This window comes from Lissotriton helveticus, chromosome 3_2, assembly GCF_964261635.1.
Source record: "Lissotriton helveticus chromosome 3_2, aLisHel1.1, whole genome shotgun sequence".
Taxonomy (NCBI): domain Eukaryota; kingdom Metazoa; phylum Chordata; class Amphibia; order Caudata; family Salamandridae; genus Lissotriton; species Lissotriton helveticus.
Window position 1 is genome coordinate 334881599 of NC_136062.1, and position 20323 is coordinate 334901921.

Genomic DNA, 20323 nt, shown 5'->3' on the forward strand with positions numbered 1-20323 from the left:
CACTGGCATAAAAAATGCTCCTTTTTGCACCATATTTACAAAGTGACGCTTTGTAAACCTGTGCGCCACATTATAACTGCGCCAGGTATAATGTATGCAAGGGGGGCGTAGTGACGCAAGGAAGGGTCGTAGAAGTGACGCAGTTAAATCTATGAGATTTCACTGCGTCACTTTTAGGACGCCGTTGCATCAAAATCTTGCGCCTGCCTCACAGCAGGCGTAAGACTGACATAGGCCCTTTCACATGGGGCTTGCCCAATGTGAAAGGGCGCATTGCTGGAGTTGCGTCACTTTTGTGACACACTCCAGCAATGCGTCACTTTTGCGCTTACAGATACGTCAGAAATACTGACGTATCTGTAACTCCTTGCGACATGATGCGTCATACATTAAATAGGACGCATCAGAAATGTCGCAAGGAGTGCGCACTGAGAAGTGACGCATCGCTGCTTTCACGCAGTGATGCGTCATTTCTCATAAATGAGGCCCTACATTTTTTGTTTCTGCTGTCCCAAAACTCACATCACTCAACTAAAAGCCAGTATAAGTACTTTAACTAGTTTACGGCGCTTATTTATATATTGCGAACTTATTCTAGTGCAATTGAAAATTGTAATTTTTCGAAGTTTTCTACTTTCAGTTGTGTGAGTAACATACTGTGGAAACAGTCCCTAGACTGTTCTTCTCCAACTCTTATGCACAGCCTTTTTCACACCGTTAGGCGCATGGCTAATTAGTTCTAATTGCGCAGGCAAATTAATGTTCATACACGTTCCTGTTTTATGGCATCTGATTGGTGGGTATTTAAATTATTTGTCGTTGCAATGTAAGTTGCCTCACTCGATAAAGACACACGATTATCTCTTTCAAGGGCTAACACTGTCTCAATTGACTTAGCCTTTCTAAAGGGTATCTAAACAAAAAGGTTGTTAGAAAATGTGGTAATTCTATTTTACTTCAAGTAAAAAGGGTGTCAGGTAAAAAACAACGTCAATGGCCCTCGGTATTAAATGGATGACAAATGTTAAAAAGCCAATAGCAGGGCTCCCCAGGTTACAGACTGAAGCTTCCGTCTCTAATGTTTGCACAGTTCGCGTTATTTCAACATCAGACCACATCAGAGAATATTAAGCACGAGAAAGGCAGTGCACTTCTAGAAAATGAATGAGTGCTTCTTTGTAAATCCCCAAAAGGCTCAGTAAAAATTGCACGTGATTTACATATATTAGAGTCGGGTGCTATAAACAGCATAAAAGTATAAAAAGCATCATCATAAATGTTCATATAAATGTTGATTTTGTGTTTTCATTTTCCAGGGAAGAAATGCATGTTCTGCAGGAATCTTTCAAAAAACAACTTAACGAAGCAACAGAGAAGGCAGAAAAACAACAGGCAACTGTAAGTTATTTCCTAATTCACTTCATTTCTTCACGAAGCTTCTTTCTCTGTACCAGCTACCTTTCAGGTGCTTACGTCTTTGTTATGGCTTATTATGGCGAATATATGACATAACTCCAGTGCAAAATGATCAGTGCCCACGCATTTTAGCACAGCATGAGAAAACAACACATCAGACCACTGTTTGTGTGGAAAACAGCATTTGTGTTGGGCGTACACAGCAGATGATTGCCTACGCTACCTCTCCTTGTGCTACACTGCTCTGCTGTCTTTTCCACCAGCTTGTCACAGTTTGTCACTGATTCAAACATAAAAGAGAGCTAAAAATATTTTGATGCGTGCAGCAAACAACCCCCACAATCCCCCACCCCCTTCCTTTTCGGAAGTTGTGGGCTCGTGTTTTCAATTATTGATGTGGACTGAAACTGGGTACAGGGTAACATTATTCGTATTGTTGCTCATGTGAATTTACCTTGAAAAAACAAAAGACAAGAGGTGTTGGCAAAACAGTAACAGTAACAGTTGGTTTAATCAAACTCTTTGGCTGGGAGAAGTGTTACAGAGTCAGGGTCTGAGGACTGTCACAAAGTACAATCAATCTGGGAGCAATTATACATTTCTTGGAGTTATCATAAAACAATTCGGAGATCATTTTTAAGAGGAGGAATGCAGGCCTTGCCATGGAGTCATACATTTCTCCCAACTGATAACACGTGAATGTGGCTTTTTACCTGGCTTAGACACATTTAGGTAACATGTCAGGTGTCCGGCATGGGGTGTATGTGATCACTGCCTGTGCGGTGTATGCTGTGTCCTGATTGGCTGAGTGTTCTTAACTTCATGTGGGATCTAATTTTATGGTGTTTTGGGAACGTGCGTACCCCTCCAACCATGTGTCCTTTATTAGGTCAATCTCTCCAAACTATTATGGTGTCGCTACCTATCTGTGGAATTGTCCTGAGTTTTTCCTGTTCGCACGATTGTTCTGAGAGCTCCATGCCTCCCCCTCTGAGATCTTTCACTCAGTTGCCTCAAATCTAGGTGGCAAGGCCTGCCTAACTAAATATTTCTGACTTGGATTGATGGATAGGTCATATCAGGTTATATTGACAAGAGTGATGCAATCTTGATTTCATATGCATGTGTATCATTGCATACATCGACTTTTTCTTGTGATACTGTGCAGCAATGAATGCATCAAAATATGCCGATCCAGAAAGCAGCAATAGCACAGTCACAGCACTGTGGCTGTCACCTACACTTTAAGCTGCATTTAAAATTATAGTCTAAAATAGAAAAATCCAAAAAATCAAGGGGGTTTATAAAGCACATGGGTACTGAAAGAGTGCACTAGCGCTGCAGAATCATTAATCACTAATCTCATCAGAAGGGGACATTTTCTAAAAGGCATCATCAAAAATCCAGGTTCTCAGGCTGTGTTTAAACTAGTTTGCATCCTTAGTGGCTTGAAGGTACAGGCGAAGAGAAGTTAAGCTTGTGGCAGCTGGCACAGAGAAGGAGGAGCCTCCTCATCTGTTCCTCTTAGTCACTACTGCCAGCAATGCATCAGCAGACCATAGCATTCTGGATGGACGATAACGAAGAAGTTGTTCAGTATGATATTATGTGCCTAGTCCATAGAAAGCTCTATGGCCTAGGCCCAGTACCTTGAAATTCACCCCTGCATGGATGGGAAAACAATGCAATTCCTTAAGATGGACCTGAACAGAGATATTCCTCGGAATGTTCAGCAAGAGCCCGGCCACAACATTCTGCACCAACTGGATTCTCAAGTAGACAGGTAGACTCCAGTATAATTCATTGGCATAGTCCAGCCGAGACATTATAAAGGCATGGAAAACCATCTTCTGGCAAGGGTCAAGAAGAAGGAACAGGACCTTCCTCAGGAATAGGAGTAGGCCAAAACAGGTCCCAACTGCACTCTCCTTCTGTGATTTGAAGGACAAATTATTGTCAAACTTCATTCTGAGGTTCTTAACCACTGAAGTGAGGGTCAGAGGAGATGGAGCAGAGCTAGGCCAAACCTCACCACCCCACAGTTGTCGGTGGGAGTAAAAAACTAGTACCTCTGTCTTGCTTGTTTTGCACTGACGATTCCTCCAGCACATTACCTGGAACACCAGTGACAGACACACTGTAAAATCACTTTGGGCATTAGAGATATCCCTGTTGCAAGTTAGAATAATCTGCATGTTGTCAGCTTAGTAAATGAACTGCTCCCCAAAGGATTCTACTAGGGTTGTCAAAAGAGACATATAGACATTGAACAATGTCGGACCTAATGCAGAGCCCTGGAGACTCTCTGAATCAATAGATTTAAAGTAAATCACAAATGTGGGCAGACCATACCTACTGATTTTGTTTCAGTAGAAAGGAACACAGGCAAGCCTGGGTGGACCAACCAGTCCCTATATCCAGTAAGAGGTGCAACAGGATAGAATGAGGAATCGTACTAAATGTTGTCAAGAGATCCAGTAGCAGCAAGGATACTTTAGTCCCATATCCACAGCCACTGTAATATAATCTGAAACCTCTATGAGAGCAGATCAATGCTGTATTCAGGGAGAAAACCCAACTGTGAAGGATGCAGCAACTGATTGACATCAAGTTGATTGAAAATTTGGAGGCATATTACATTTATCTTCTTGAGTAAGCATACCTGCCAGCTCCATCGTGATATTCTTCTAAATGATACTTATGAAGTTACTGTTGAAATTAATTTGAGGCTTTGGGAGCACTCAGGCAATACACCACAAGGAATAATTGAGATGTGGGCCATCATGGTGAGGAGGTGATATAATAGCTGCTGAGCAGCTTATAAGACAATGTTCTGCCAATCGCCACAGCAAATAGCGCTCAGATTTCAAAGAGGTTGTTCCTGTAGACATCTCTGGAAGCATTATACTCTGCAATACATTATACATAATAATATAATCTGCTTATTCTGTGCTCACCCCTGATTTTTCACATTTACCTGGAACCTATATTTGATTACATTAGGGATCTGCACTCTTGCGCTACTAATGCTTGCGATTCCCCCTTCAATGATATCGTGCAATGGGTTCTATCCAACATACATAACATACACCAGGCCCACATGCAACTGCAAAACAAACAGACACCCACACCACACCAACCACCTCAAAAACACAATCAATCAAAACCAACACACTCACAGACAAGCACACCTACATGCAAAGCATTACCCACCAAACCCAAATGCACACACTCACCCGGACACTAGACCCCACGCAAACAACACTCATCAAAACATACAAAACACACATCCGGACCCAATGGCAACTGCAAAATATACAGGTACCCGTACATCAGTCATTCCAGCTCCCTCTAAGCCAAAAAATAAATCGTCTTCCACCGCCTTCCTACCCTTACTCCTCCTCCTGAATTATCCTCGTACCTTCCCTAATCCCTGTCAAACCTAGACCCACTCCTCACAAGAAAGATCCTTGAAGTCCTGAGGAGGTTTCCCTTTTGGCAGTCTGTTTAGGAGGCATGATATGGGCAGAAATCTCACAGACTGTTGCTGTATATAGTGTTTATCCTCCCTGTATAATGTATTTGTAAATGAAAACTTTGAGAGAAGTATCTAATTTATTCTTGAACCTATTTCATTTGTACAAAGTTTGTCCTGACAATATCGTTCATTTACAAGTCATTGATTATTAACAATGTTAATGATGAAAATGTGACACACATATTCTAACTTTCATTTACACTTACATAAGCTTTTTTAAATAACATATTTGCACAATGCAAACATGAGTGATAACATCTTTAATGGACATAAACATTTTGATACAAACATACATAATTCAAATGGACACCTATACCAAAAAATACAGTTTAATTATTTTAAGTGTTATTACAGATGTGTTTAATTTAACTTGATAAATGATAAAAATAAAAAAAAATTCACCTTAAACATATTAAGAGTACAATACATGTATTTAAATACAGAAAATGTGCCAGACAAGGGGAAATGTGAAATTAATACATTTATAAGAAGTTTTAAGTTTAGAACTAACATTGATTTTATATTTATTTAAACACATTGTGCATTGTCTAGTGCAAATGCTACCTTTTATTAATTTTTAATTATTCCTATAATGTGTAATGGGTATGCCTATAATTTAATAGTTTATGAAAAATTATTTAAGTCACCTGTATGGACACATTTTGAAGTTTGAATTAATGTCTATTTTTGTGAAGGTGTCCACTATCATGAGAGAGGCTTGCAACAAGTATGCAAATTAAATACTATTTTGCAGGTGTCTTTCTTTAAGTTTCTTCAACAACTACATTACACCCATATGCATCAAACATTAGTAAAATATTGCTTGTAAGAGTGATTTAAAAATGCACAAGTCCTGAGCTAATGTAAACAGACAATTCAAAAGGTAACAATTTAAAAAAGAAGCCTACATAGTGTTATTTTTGGTTTGTTCCAGCAGGTTGGTCATCAATTGATTTTTGAGAGGTCATTTCACCCTCAACTTATCGAGGCATGCTTCATCATATGACGACCTCTCTCTCCAGGTTAGGAATAGTGCAGCGGACTCAACCAAGGAAAGTTAGTCTTCCCCAGGAATTCTTATAAATCTATTATAAGGACAAGGCACTTGGTCCTGTTTTTTATGCATAAGAAAAAAAGGGTTTAAAATATATCTAAAGGTATACTTGAGGGATTCCTTTATTTAGTGAGTACCTCTGGTATGGTTAAAAACATTAGAAGAATGTCTGTCAACTAGTGAGTTGGAATTTCTTTTTTTCTATTGTGTGTTTTTCAACCTTTTATGACAAAAATGGTGTCTGCTAAGCAGCTCACTTTCCAAGGGCTCCCGCCCCTCCTCTTACCGATGATGTGTTGGCGGTGATCCAGGTTAGCGCGGCCAGCTGGAGAGCAAGACCTGGTTGGAGATCGGCCCAGGGAGCAGCGAGGAATGCTGGAGGGTCTTTTATTGGTTGGTGCTTATTGGATCTGCCACGGCAGCTTTTCAGTTGAGGAGACACAGCGGGAGACTCCGCGAGGCCGCTTACATGAATGGACAGCATATAGCCTTGGGAGACGTGCTGAGGCAGGCAGGTACAACCTTTGCTGCAGGATGGTCCAGGTGTCACGCAATTATGGCTGGCAGGAACTCCAAAGCCCCCAAGTCTAAATGAATTCATGTGGCTGCCACTGCTACCAGCTCGGGTGGGACTGCTAAAACTAGCATGCACCAGGGGGGCCTCAAAGAAACTGGTTTGGGATTGAAGAGCAAAAAAAGAGGATAAGCCAGGCGATACCATAAGAAAGTCAGACATTGGAGGTAAAAGGGCTACTTGAGGGAGCAATATACTGGTGGCAACGGAAGGCCAGCCCGCAATGTCAAACTGTTTTCCTTTGAAGTATCCCCGATCTACGAAACCGCAGGACTCAGTTTCCGTGTCTACCCCCCTAGTTTCATTGTTATCATCTGCATCTGTCATCACCCAAATGCAGGAAACAGTGCCCGGAATCATCACAGAGGGGGATGAGACCAGAAGCTTCAAACTATATGAGAGGGAGAATCACTCAGGCAACCCCAAGAAGGAGGTAGTGGGAATCGGCAGGACAAGCAGAATCTCTTTGGGGAGGAATGTCCAGAGAATGATTTTGGTGTTTATGGGGGGACTTGGATCCCCCCTCCTCACAACCAACGGAAGCTGATCCTATCTCTTTTGACTCTGACTGTCTGGGGATCCCTGTTCCACTGCCTTCACCCGACCAAATTGGGGGCTGTGAGAAAAATGTTTACCTAACTGAGGACTCAGGCTCCTCATTGCCTAATTTAGGTTTGTCAACATCATCACAGTCCATATCTTTTAGCAGTAGTTCAATGGATGGATCAGTTATCTTTACTGGTCGGAAAAAGAGATCAGGAGGATCAAGAGGCAAAAAAAGGCCCACAGCTGAGATAAGAAGCAGTAGTTAAGTAGTGATAAGGCTGTCAAGGACCGGAAGGAGCCTTCAAAGAAAGGGTCCCCCAGGCTTAGGTGGGATCATTTCTCTGTTCAACTTTTGGACAAGTCCGCCCAAGGCTTGGAGGGTGCTACCGCCAGATCCCCAACAGTACAGGAACATCCACCTTCCCTAATTTTGGCTACGATTAAGCAAATGCAAGCCGAAGAGTGGGCAGATAATCATTGGTCCAGGTAGGCCTCTAAAAAAATACATGTTGTAGTCAGGAAATTAAGCAAAACCTGTACTGAAATCTCCGACAGGATGACCAGCATAGAGGCTCCGACCGATACCCTCGAACAGGAGGTTGCGGAGTTAAAGGAAACAAGCTCATTCAAGGACCCCAAGCTCACTGAGATGATGCAGAAGATGGAGGACCATAATAAAAGGCAGAGAAGTAACAATCTAAGGTTACTGTGGATTCCAGAAGGGAGAGAGGGAGGGGATCCCGGAGACTATGTTGTAAAACTTCTAAAGGGGGCATCCCCAGAACTTGCGGGATGGGATTGGGCAAGAGAAAATCATAGGGTACACCTATTCCCCCTAACGCTGAAAAAACAATGGGTGGATAGTAATGCATATGCTAGGGCTATTTTGGTTTATTTTGGAAATGTTCTTTTTAAATTTGGGGGCAGATTTACGAGTCCCGAGTGCCACATTTGTGCTGCTGTGCCATCACTTCTGTGATGCAACAGTGGCATAAACCAGGCACCACGTTGCACCCTATTTACAATGTGATGCATCTAGGGAGATGCGTCACGATGTAAAGCCCTGCGCCACTTGATACCTGCGTCAGGTTTCATGTGGGCTTTCTGGTGCAGGAGGGCGTTCTATCGCAGGAATGCCTCAGAAAAGTGCCTGTGCAAAATCTACAAGATTTCACTCAATCACTTTTCTGACGCCGCTGCGTCAAAACCTTGCTGCCTGCTTGAAGCAGGCGTAAGGCGTGACGCACCATGTTGAGGATAGGCCAGGTTGGAACAGTGCTGGATTGCGTCGCACCAGCAACACAACTACAGCACTACGCCAACCTTACGCCAGCAGATGCAACACGCATTCCTGGCGCATCCCTGCTGATTTGCATGGATGCTTCAGGAAACGTAAATCTGCTCCAAAGTATTTTTGATTTGGCGGGCCTTAATGCTAGGAGAGATTTTGACGAAGAAAATAGGTGCAGAAGTGTACCTACAATATCCGGCAAAAGAGAAGGTAGTATGGAAGGGACACACCTGCACCTTTTTTACGAAATACAGCTCAGGAATTTCTCATGGCTCAACAGGACGGGGTCTGATTCAGGGGGAAATATTCTGAAATATATTTTTGAATCCTGGGTAAGAGTGGGAGGAAGAGAAGAAAGATTAAAAAAAGGGGGAAGAATTAAAACAAATATATATATATATATGGAAAATATATATAAGCTGGCTTGTCACAAGGTAGGTGGAGGGGACCTTGGGAGTAGGGTTTGTGATACTAGAAAGCGTCATACAGGCAAGGTCGATTGCTCGGTGGAGTGGTGAGGGTTGGGGTAGGGGCCAGGGGGGGCGGTCAGGGGGCAGGCTGAAGGAAGAAGGCCAAATGTACCAGTACAAACAAAGCATGTGTGGAAAGAGGTATAGAGGCGGGGTGGTGACCCATGGAGTTGGGCCTGATGATATTGTAGTTTTGAAGGTTTGTTGCTTAGGGTGTGGGGGAGAAACATTGGCTTTTGAATGATCGTCCAATGATCTGTATTGCATCTATCAACATATGTGGCCTAAACGACCCTAAGAAAAGAGCCAGGGCTTCTCTGGGTTTAAAACGTTTGAGGGCGGACATGTCTGCCTCCAGGAGACACATATTGAAGCCACACAGATAGAGATTCTTAACTCCCTGGGCTATAGACTGGGAGCTTGCACCTCCCAAGGCGTGTGTATGGTGGGTGGGGCAGTTTCAGCCTGAGGAAGCCTGCTGAAATTCTCACAAGTAGGGCATGATCCTAGGGGGAGATGAGTAGTTGCAGTCTGTCATTCACCCTGCGGAGGCAAGTTTACGCTATGATCAGCTTATGGCAGTGTGCTTGATGATCCCTCCATCCTAACCTAGGTTTCTAAGGAGGTAACGGGCCGCCCACTACCTGTGGTTTTTTTGAGGGTATTTTAATCTCAACCTGCCAGGGAACTTTGATATAGGTGGACAGTTACTGTACACTTGGAGGAAGCCTAAGGTGTATCAAACCCTTGAAGGGGAATGCAAGGATCATGGCCTGGTCGATGTCTGGCATACAGAGAAACAGATTGTAGACATGTATATATTATTTTCAGCTCCACACTGCATGCATACCCGTCTTGATTACTTTTTTGTGTCCAATAAGCTGATCACAACCTGCCAGATCAAACAATACCCCTGGTTCCTCTCGGGCCACAATCCTCTTGTCCTAAAGCTGCAGGAAACAGGGGGAAGCAGTCTAGCTCATGGATCATTGAACGTGTGCTTTTAACCAATAAGGAGTATTGTGAGTATATCAGTAGGTGGATTCCAACTTTCTTTGAGGAGAATAATGGCAGTGCCTCTGTTTGTATGGTGTGGGACACTTTTAAGACCTGCCTAAGAGGGGAGCCCTTAAAATTCTCATTGAATAAGGGTGAGCAAGATAGGCTAATGATTCAGGCTAAACAAGATAATTTAACAGTTGCCAAGGAGGACTTATAACGCGGAGAGTCTGCTTATGCAGAGGAGAATGTGTTGATTCCACTGGAGCAAACACCTGAATCCACTTCTAATGTACCAGGTAATACTTTGATATCCCTTAGCCTTAAAAGAGGAATCAAGTTAGAAGGCCCTTGAAGATCGTTCTGGGTACAAGTAAGTTATTCCAGTTCTTCCTGATCAATTCAGAGGGTAGCAGGCATCAGGGCAGAAGGGCAGCACAGCAGAACATCAGTTTTTTCAGAGTAGCTGTTCAGCAGTGTGGCAGTCTTTGTAGCAGCACTGCAGTCCTTGCTCCTGGCAGAGTTCTTCACAAGTCCAGTAGTGTCTTATTTGTTTGGGTTAGTGCTCTTTGAAGAAGAGGTGACTTCGAAGAGGGTCTTTGAAGTGCACAGAGAACCTCCCTTGCCACTCTGACTCCAGACTCACTACAGGGGGAGGGGCATGCGGCCAATATGTGTGGACATAGGATACCGCCCATTCAGGTGTAAGTGTCAGCTCTTCCCTTCCATACTGCCCAGCATGGTCCATCAGGACATGGATGACCACTCAGTTACACCTGAGCTCTCTTTGTTTGTGACCATCTAGATAGAATGCACAAAGTACAGCTGTCACCCACTACAGACATGTTTTGAAGACATGCTGTAGTCACATTGGGCTAAGAGCTGAGAAATGCCCACTGTATAAAAGTGCTGCATAAACAAAGATGGATGGAAAACTGAACATATCAAATATTCACCACCAGTCAAGAGTTCTGAGTTAAAACCATTGTTATTTTGCTAACCATGCCACCCCATTTTGGATGCAGCCATGTGCAAATCAGTCTTTACCCTGCTCCTCATGGGAACAATCCAGCCCGACTGCGAAGCAAGGTCCTCCCTCGACCAGAAATATGCTTCTTGTAACTGATTTTGGTGTATCACCCCTCATTAGCCAGACTAGCTAGAATCCAGTGGCACAGAGAGCAAGGAACTCACGTCTGGGCATACCCATCCCACTTAGGGCCAAAAAAATGCTGAACAAACAAATGATGGATGGAATGCCGATCAAATCAAATCAAGCATGCAACCCCAGTCAAGAGATCTGGGTTAAATCCATCATTCTTTTGCTCACCATGCTACCCCAGTTTGGATTCAGGCATATGCAAATCAGTCTTGACCCTACTCTTCAGGAGAACAGTTCAGCCCGAGTTGCCATGCCAGGTCTTTCTAGGACTGGAAACAATCATCCTGTGACTATTTTCAGGATACCACCATTCATCAGCTAGGTTAGCTTAAATCCAGTAGCAGAGTGAGCAAGGGACCCATGAATGGGCACACCCATCCCAATTAGGGTAATAGTGGGATGGGTATGTCCAGGTGTGGGTCCAATGCTCACTGCACCACTGGATTCAGTATAGCCTGGCTCTTGTGGTAGGGGTCCAGCAATGGGTTATCGGCTCCCTGTCTGTAGTGTGATCCATGAGTTAGGATCCCCGGATCTTCAGTACTTTGGAGAGGGAGCTTGAATGCCCACTCCTAGAGCTGATATATTAGAAGGATTAGAAGGCAACCCTTGTGCCCTGGCCTACCCCAGGGGGTTTTATCAGCCGACTGCGGAGCTCCAGGTGCTCCGATCATGCTGGTTGGGGTAAACAATCTCATCCTTCTTCAGAAGATGTCTTGGGCCCTGTTGAGCCATTTTACTCCATCCTGGCTAATTTTGCTCCTGGTGGCGAGCCCCAGCCACATGGAACACTTTCCTCGGGACTGCTGGCCTCTAAGGTGACAAGCTATGCAGGGAGCTGGTTTCATTGGCTCCGTGCACAAGTCATTCTCCGGTGTTTCCTCTGGGGCTTCTCTCTTCCTTGGCACAGAAGCTCAGTCTTCTTCCCCAACTAATCCTAGGGTGTTTTATGGGACCAATTTCCCTGGTCCTGGAGAGAGCCCCACTGGTGCTTGGGGCAACTGTAGTTCAGAATCTTAGGCTCAGATGAATGTCAGGGTACTCCTCCTTCTGGTGGTCCATTGCTGCTTCGCAGTCCCAGTGTCCAGCAGAAAAACACAACCCAGAGTGATCTCTCACCCTTGAACAAGACATTTTAAATGGGAGGCAGAACGTTCCAGAAGTGGAGCACCTCTGGACTATCCAGTACAGCCTGCTGGGACATTTAAAAATGGTGTCACGCAGGAGTCTCTAATCACACTAGATCTACGGGCCTCAGCTTCGCCCCTCACTGAGATCATTGCCAGTGCCTTTCTGACTAAATCGTCAAAGGAGCACCCTCCTGTGTTGCTCCAGAGGTCTTGGCTCTCTGCTTTGTAGAGTGGGCTTGGGCTGGCCCATCCTCGGTACAGTGTGAGAACTGATTGATTGATGTAGATTCTTCAGCCACCACTTTTTCCTCCGGAGCAGAGAGAATCACTGTTAATTATTCCCTTTTTGTGGTGTGGCCTTTGCTGCTGGACATAAATGTAATTAACTTGGCACAGCAGTGTGACAAAATGCTTGGGTTTGGATCCTGAGCTGAACCAGAGAAATATAAGGCAGTCATCCTCATTGGTATATAATGGAGTGTCGATTCAGTCAAGACAGTAAACCATGATGACTTTCCTTATGCATGTACAATAACATTATAAGGCCTACCCCAGGTCAATATCCAATTCTGCAGAGTCCCCTCAGTGCAATTCTACCTATGTACAGTAATGGGCTGTGCATGACAGGAGCCTTCCATGTGCATCCCACATTCAGTTGCAAAAGCATGTGCACACTTGTTCACATGTAACCAGCTAAGTGCCCCCTACCCTTGTTGCATTTCAGAGGCCTTATCTTAAAGGGCGGACACAGGCTGAAAACACACGCAGTCCACTACAGTGAGTTTTTCGGTGGGACAGTCACCGGCTGTGAGGTCCTCCCACAATAAAGAGGTCAAAAACCAAGTGATCAAAAAGTGAAATATCTGGTCAGATTTGATGGGCAGAACCATCGCTTTACAACATTGATTAATGAACTGGTCCAAAGTTATTGAAGGTGTAGCACAAAAAGTATTTTTTTCATTACCGCTATAAATGACGGTAGGGTAGCTTGACCTTAAAATTTACTAAAACGCATTGGTTATATCTCCATATTCTCATATATTACTGAAATGTGTTCTTAAATTAGTAGATTTTGGTCCTATAATGTCCCAGAGGTGAACAATAAGGAAACATATAATAGCCTTACTCTGCCCAAAGCTTAATCCCCTTTACAAACTACATCTCAGCGATGGAATTGCTTCCCATCAGTTTCCCCACACCTAATTGAACTCAATTACATAAGTTAAGTGGTGCTGGTAAAATGACCCCTGCGTGAACTGATTCAGTCAGGAAAGTTATCTGCCCATGAGGGGGATCCAGGCGTTCAATGTCTTCTTCAAATTAGGTGTCACACCAACGGCAGACAAGATAAAGTGAGTCTCGAATTGGCAAGAAGGGTGAAAGCACATTTAGTGTTGTGCCATTCCCAGTAAATACCGCTTATGCGAATGTCTAAGAAAGCATTCCGAGAAGTAAAGGAAAAGATGTAAAGACAAGGCAGATTCATGCCTGTCAGTAGGACATAGTAAAACATGCCGAGAGCAATGTTTACAATATTCTAAAGAGGACTTATAAGGTAAACAGATTTAATGTTGTTTAATAAGTGTCTTCTACATATCAATCCGCGTAAATGCCATCCAGTGTTAGCACCTTGTTGCCACTCTATGATCTATATCGTATTGCTTTAAAACACAACTTGTTGTTACAAGTTTTGGGTAACAAATAGGCCAATTCACAAACGGTGTGGAAATGTATTTCTGTAGACTCAGGAACATGTTGGATATAATTTCCGACAATTTTGCAATTCACAGGGGATTCCAGAGTACTCATGCAAAGCTGCTATAGTCTCCGTTTTCCAGAAGTAGTTATGGATTTCTGTACTTTAAGTACGTGTATATTTACACATACATCAAAAATATCTTACCCTATCCATGGTAGGAATGTTTCTGGCAATTGGCAAAGGTTTGTGAATGCCCATAAACTCACAAGTTTACAGGTGCAGGTAGACAGACGTGCTCCAAGCGTGGCCAAAACACATTTGTGGCAGCACATGTGCACCCGTATCCTATTATATCAGACAGGTGTAATTTTAGATGTGAGAACGTTCTTTTATGGCTGCAAATGCATGATTTGTCAATACAAAACATGAGCTTTACACAAACACATGACAAACAGTGTTTTTACACATACATTCAATTTATGTGAACTAATGTCTTAGTGAATCAGGCCGAGTGTGGGTAGACAACCTGTCTACTAAACAATTCAGATGCAATGTTACAGTTCAATCCAGATTTAGAGCTATGTGCTGAGATGTGAGTATACATTTGAATATTCTACACTTCAGAAATTCATGGTAAGTCATTTTGGGAGAAGGTCACTGCTATTCTAATCATGCGCTGAATAGCTGGATCTGAGGTATGAACAACAAAGTGATAAAAATGAGATGACTCATGGTCTTTAATTTTTAAAAGGCCAAGCAATCAGCTTTCACTGTCACTACTGTGTAATGGGACAGCTACCAGTCTCTTAAAGCATGCCAAAGGCTATCTGATCATAAGCTCAACACATCACTTTCCGTCATACTTATGGTATAGAATAAATTAAGCATTGCTCCTATTTCAAGTAAACTTCATTACAGGTCTTGGCCATAGAAATGTATTACCCTCAAAATACCTGTTTAGCTCTGAATCGATAAACACTTCGGGGCAGATTTATGATAACTGGCGCATCCCCAGGGATGCGGCAGTTATTTTGCGCCGCTGCTCCGCCACCCATGGTGCGCCGCATTTACAATGCGGCGCACCATGGGGCAAAAACGGCAAAAACGGCACAGATGCGTGACGCATCTGTGCCGTAAAGGTGGCCCATTGCTGGAGTTGCGTCGCAAGCGTGACGCAGCTCCAGCAAGGCTCGGGGGTGCCCCATCTTTACAATGCTGCGTCAAGACCTACGCCTGCTTCAAGCAGGCGCAGGGTTTTGACGCAGCATTGGCCTGAAAGGGACTGAGTGAAATCTTATAGATTTCACTCAGCCACTTTTACGAGGCGCAGCTGCCGCGGAACGCCCACCCTGCGCCGGAACGCCCACAAGTGGCGCAGGGCTTTACAACGTGACTCATCTGCCTAGATGCGTCAAGTTTCTAAATGGGTCGTAGGGATTCGCCACGTTTACGCCGCAGTTGCGTGATGCAAACGTGGCGCATTCCCAACATAAATCTGCCCCTTCATCTATGTGAGGTTGAGAAATGGCGCGCTATCCGCAATGCGTGAATGTGACACTGCGTCCCGTTGAAGTAATCAGATACACGTCAAAGTTTCTAACTACGGTTTACTGTTAAACAGTCACACTTCAGCGTGGAAATGTTCTAATTGTTTTATGAATGAGCTAATAGAAAAGTTAGATATCAGCTGCAAATAGAAATTTTAAATTTGTTTTGGTGCACAAATCCCTGCTAGCTTGATTCGGCAAATATAATCCAATATTCCAGTGCAGAACAAAAGATAGTTGCAAATTAAGGGCCAGATAAATGATGGATTTTAGCGTGCGCAAATGGGTCTTAGACGGAGATAACGAGAGTGCGACTGAGGAAGAGAAAATTATAATAATAATAATAATAAATTAATAATAATAATAAAGAAGCTTTTATAAAGCGCATAGCTACTCCTATCGGATTTCCCAGGGCTAAGGTCACAGCACCAAACAAAAACTGAGAAGCATAGTAACAGCAGACATCTAGTTAGCAAACAACCTGGTTTTAAAACATTTCTGAAACAGAGGTTCTGTCTCGGAATGCCTTAACTGCACCTTCGGAACCTGACCTAACAAGGCCTCAGAGGACATAAGATGCCTCTAAGGGTAATAAGGTGCAATGAGATGATACACATAGGTTACACCAATCCTCCTGAAATTCTTGTAGCAATAGCAGAGAGCCTTAAAATCAACACGCGTCCTCACTGGGAGCAAGTGAAGTTTGAATAGTTCGGGGCCCATAGGGATTGGGAAAAACTCTAATGCAAAAAATTACAGTAATCCAGCCTGAAAGCCGGAAAGGATAACCCATGGTGCAATAGTGACAAAGTAAAGATTGGATAAATGTCAGATTCATAAAACAAGCAGAATGGATAAACTGCTCTCTTTTGACTTGGAGCACACGGAGAGCTCTAGGCTCACACCGCTCTTCATGCTCAGACATCCCAAATGTGCACAGGCCTCACAGTGTTCATAGACAAAAATTCACATACGCGGCGCAGTGTAAATGTGATGGAGTGACAGTGCTGTTAATGAACAAGCATTTCTGTTCCGTCTAAGTGCAGGCTTCACAGTTCTTTCGGAACACAGCAGGGCCGCACATGCCATAATGTGCTTTATAATGAAAAACTTCACCATGTTGGCTTAATGTACCCTGACCTCATATTACTGATTATGTGTAGCTGGGGAACAGGTCTCAAACTGCTATTCATATATTTGTGTACAGAGGACTGAGTAGCACACTTCTTCTTTCAACAAGACCTGTAAATAACAGTTTTTGCCACTACACCATTCAATGATACCTAATTTACTGACATCTGAATGTTGTAAGGCTACGTGGCCTTGCCTGAATTCAAAGTTGTGCCGTGCAGATCACTTCATGTCTCAGCAGTGAGTGCTTAAGTCAGTGAACCATCCTAACAGCCAGTTTCTTTAGGGATGCTTATGTACAGACCCCACAGTGCCCTTGAGGAGGAAATTGGACAGTGCTCCTTGGACACAAGTCCCAGAGTTTTGCTTGCGTGCTAGGTCACACGATACAGAACACAGCAGCCAGACTTATCCTTAACCTGCCCAAATAAACCCACAACATTCCTCACCTTATAAACCTCCACTGGCTCCAGAAAATGAGCCATTTCAAAATACTGAAATGGCAGAAAAGGTGCCTTCAAGATCCTGACATACGCCTACAAAGCACTCGATGACCTAGGACCAGCATTCATCAAACACCGCCTGAGCTTCCACCAACCATTCACAGGCCTTCGCTCTGACTCCTTTCAGTCACACACACACCACCTATCTCCTGAAGCCACAGCAGAGGCCGTTTCTTCTCTTACGTTGCAGCCAAGTCCTGTAACAGCTTTCCCCTATACCTCCAGACTTTACCCTGGTTGGTGGATTTGAGGAAGAGACCCAAGACCTGGCTTTTCGACTGAGGTCAGCAGCCTAGTGCATGGATACCACTTTACAAATACAGATTGATTGATTGATTGATTGATTGATCGATTGATTGACAGTGTAGTTTCTGTACAGCCTCCAAAGTGCTCTGGATGTGTAGATCTGCTTTTCCTAAGCATTCTGATATTTGCACTTTTATTTTTCCCACATTATAGAAAAATAACCATTGATGTCAGAATTCACATAAAGCACAACTGAGCATACTATACCCCGCTGTGGATGCACAGTGGTGTCTGTGTACAAGCTTCATTATTCTCTGTATGTTCTACCATGTAGCTTGGCCTCACTTTGTTATTTTTTGTAGCCTGGCCTCACAGTATTATTTATGTGCACCTGTGCTGTCATTTCCAGACCTCGGAGTGATGTTGTTTTTTAGCCTACAGTACTGAAAATGTTTCACAGTACACAGTATTCTAAACATAGATATCCAGTTAATAATATATTCTTCATGTTAGATAATGGCAAGTGATGGATAGGAAACTAAGTAATTTCCAGAAGATCCCAAAATGTTGTCCAGCAGGGAATGCAAGGATCTGATAGTGCTAATAAATCGACAACTAGTCATTTATTACCACACTATAGTACTCCTATAATCAAACTGACGTTACATAACATCACTTAAGTAAAACTGACGCTACCGTTTTCTCAGAAAAAATTAATCAATACCAGATTTAATTATTTCAAATGTGTGTGACACGGCTATACTTTTCTACCCAGCCTTGTCACTTGCCAATGACTACCCCACACACGGAGAGTAGTTATACATGTCTTTATTCTTCAGCAGGCAAGCAGGTACTCAACATTCTAAGGCTACACTCCCTTCATTACCCTCCAACGCCTATGTCACAGATCTACGGGGTCCATCAGGATCCAAAAGAGTTCCTTCATTCTTTATTTACCAACACCACAGCTGCCAAGGAAAGAAAAGTAGCAAGCTGCCTCTTCCTGCTGGGCATTAGACACCCGCTGTCATGTACGACAGAGCTTCGCATTCAGCTGTCAGGACATCGTTCCAGGTTTACGAATAGAACACTATTAAACTGCATCATGACAGACACAGATCACAGGGCCCCCTCCCTCTCTTGTGTGCCTGTGTGGCAGAAACAGGATACCTTTCAGTTAGCAAATCTTAGAGACTGAAATGTTTTTTCTACTAAATTTCACAACTTTAGATATTTCTGGGACTCCTGTGTAATCATCAGCCTGTTTATGGTATATTATCATGCAAGATGGCTTCCTTTTAAATAGCTCCAAAGTGTGAATATTGAGGCATTTTGTATATGGCTATGACAATGCATTGAGACCTGAATATCATCATGAGTGGTGAGCTCCCAATCCATAGATTGGGCTTCAACATACAAAAGTGATTCTTTTAGGTCCCCTCTAAAAGTACAACAGCTTGAAATGAAAAGCAACTAAACAGCTCTCTTTTTACCATCATTTTCACTTCCCTGAGTCTTCAACCTAAAGCCCCCTGTGATGAGCGTAAGCTTCTAGTCACCCCTCACTGGGATACACCATTTCCAGTCATGGACTATTTAACCCCTTCGCTGCTAGGCCTTTTCCCCTCCTGTGCTACGGCTTTTTTTGGCGTTTTGGGGTAGTGCGCGCTTAGGCCCTTGTACCTTTTTGACCACATAAGGTATCCACGCCAAATTTGCGTCCTTTTCTTCCAACATCATGTGGATTCTAAAGGCGCCCAGGGTTTGTGGATTCCCTCGGAGGGGTCCCAGAAATTAACCAAAATATAGTGATTTTTTAGTTTTTTCAGAAAAATTGGAAAAACGGGCTGCAAATGAAAGCCTCTGGGTTTTTCCCTGAAAATGTTATCAAAAAAGGGTTTGTGGGGCTGACATCTCCATTTTCTCAGCTTTTAGGGAATGACAGTCTTTTGTCAGTGAACCGAAATTTTTCACACAGTTTTGGCATTTTTCTGGGACATAGCCTATTTTTGCTATTTTTAGAGCTTTCCACCTCCTTCCAGTTAATGGTAGAAATTAGTTTGAAAGCAATAATGTATCCTGGAAATCTTTACATTTTCGAAACGTAGACAAAATTCTGAATTCAGAAAGGGGTCATTTGTCTAAATCCATGAAGGTTTCGTTATAGAAACTAACAGTTAAATATTGGAATAATTGAAAATTTGTTGAAAAAAACAGCCTTTTGTCTCAACGTTTTCACCTATAACTTTTTCTAATTTTGACAGCTCTTGGAAAGCAATATACCGTTACATCCGATAGACCTTCCTGGTTGTGGGGATATATAGGACTTGTAGTTGCACCAAGAACCCGACGAACCCAGATCCAAAAACTGAGCAGCAACTTGCAATGGTATTTTTTCATTTACTGGGTATAGAGCACTTTGAATAATATATAACAAGGTATAGAGAGCAAAGGGATTTTATCCACTTGAGTGGACGGAAGGGTACTCCCGTTCCCCTGGTTAGGTAGCTATATAACAAATTGAGGAGTACCACCAAAGATAAGGCTACGCAGCCGATATTGGTGGAATGAGACACTAGTGTGAAAGAAGAAGTCCTTCTTTTTTTAGGAACCCCTCACTCACCGACCTGGTCGGTGACATGCTTCATCATCGGGGCCACCTTGACAGCGAGTGCCGCCAAGGTGTGCTGCGACACCTGAAATACAGTGGAGCGGGTATGTGAGTGATGAATGTGAAAAAAGGAAAAAAGTCAGTGAGTTAAAAATTGTCCTGGTATGACTTATCAAATATTATTTATTCCAAGGCTACTGGACAATATTAAAAACAGTGTGTGTTGATACAATAAAGGCCTTAATAGGACCTAGTGTATCCATAGTATGTGTAGGTCTACATGTTTCAAACCAGAGTGGGAGTTACCGGTTTTTCTTCAGGACCAAAAGGATGTAAAAGGAGTTGGGTGGTCAAGGTACACTAACACCCTGCCATACCTGCAACCCTTTCAGGACCCTAAATAGCG

General features: G+C 43.2%; 1 protein-coding gene across 3 annotated transcripts in view; it reads left to right on the forward strand.

Moving 5' to 3' along the window:
• Positions 1-20323, forward strand: part of LUZP2 (leucine zipper protein 2) — a 1331862-nt gene that overhangs the window by 640991 nt on the left and 670548 nt on the right. For all 3 annotated transcript variants that reach the window (XM_078684660.1, XM_078684657.1, XM_078684658.1), the window contains exon 4: positions 1317-1398. In XM_078684660.1, the coding sequence (XP_078540786.1) occupies positions 1317-1398 (82 nt within the window). The remainder of the gene's footprint in view (positions 1-1316; positions 1399-20323) is intronic.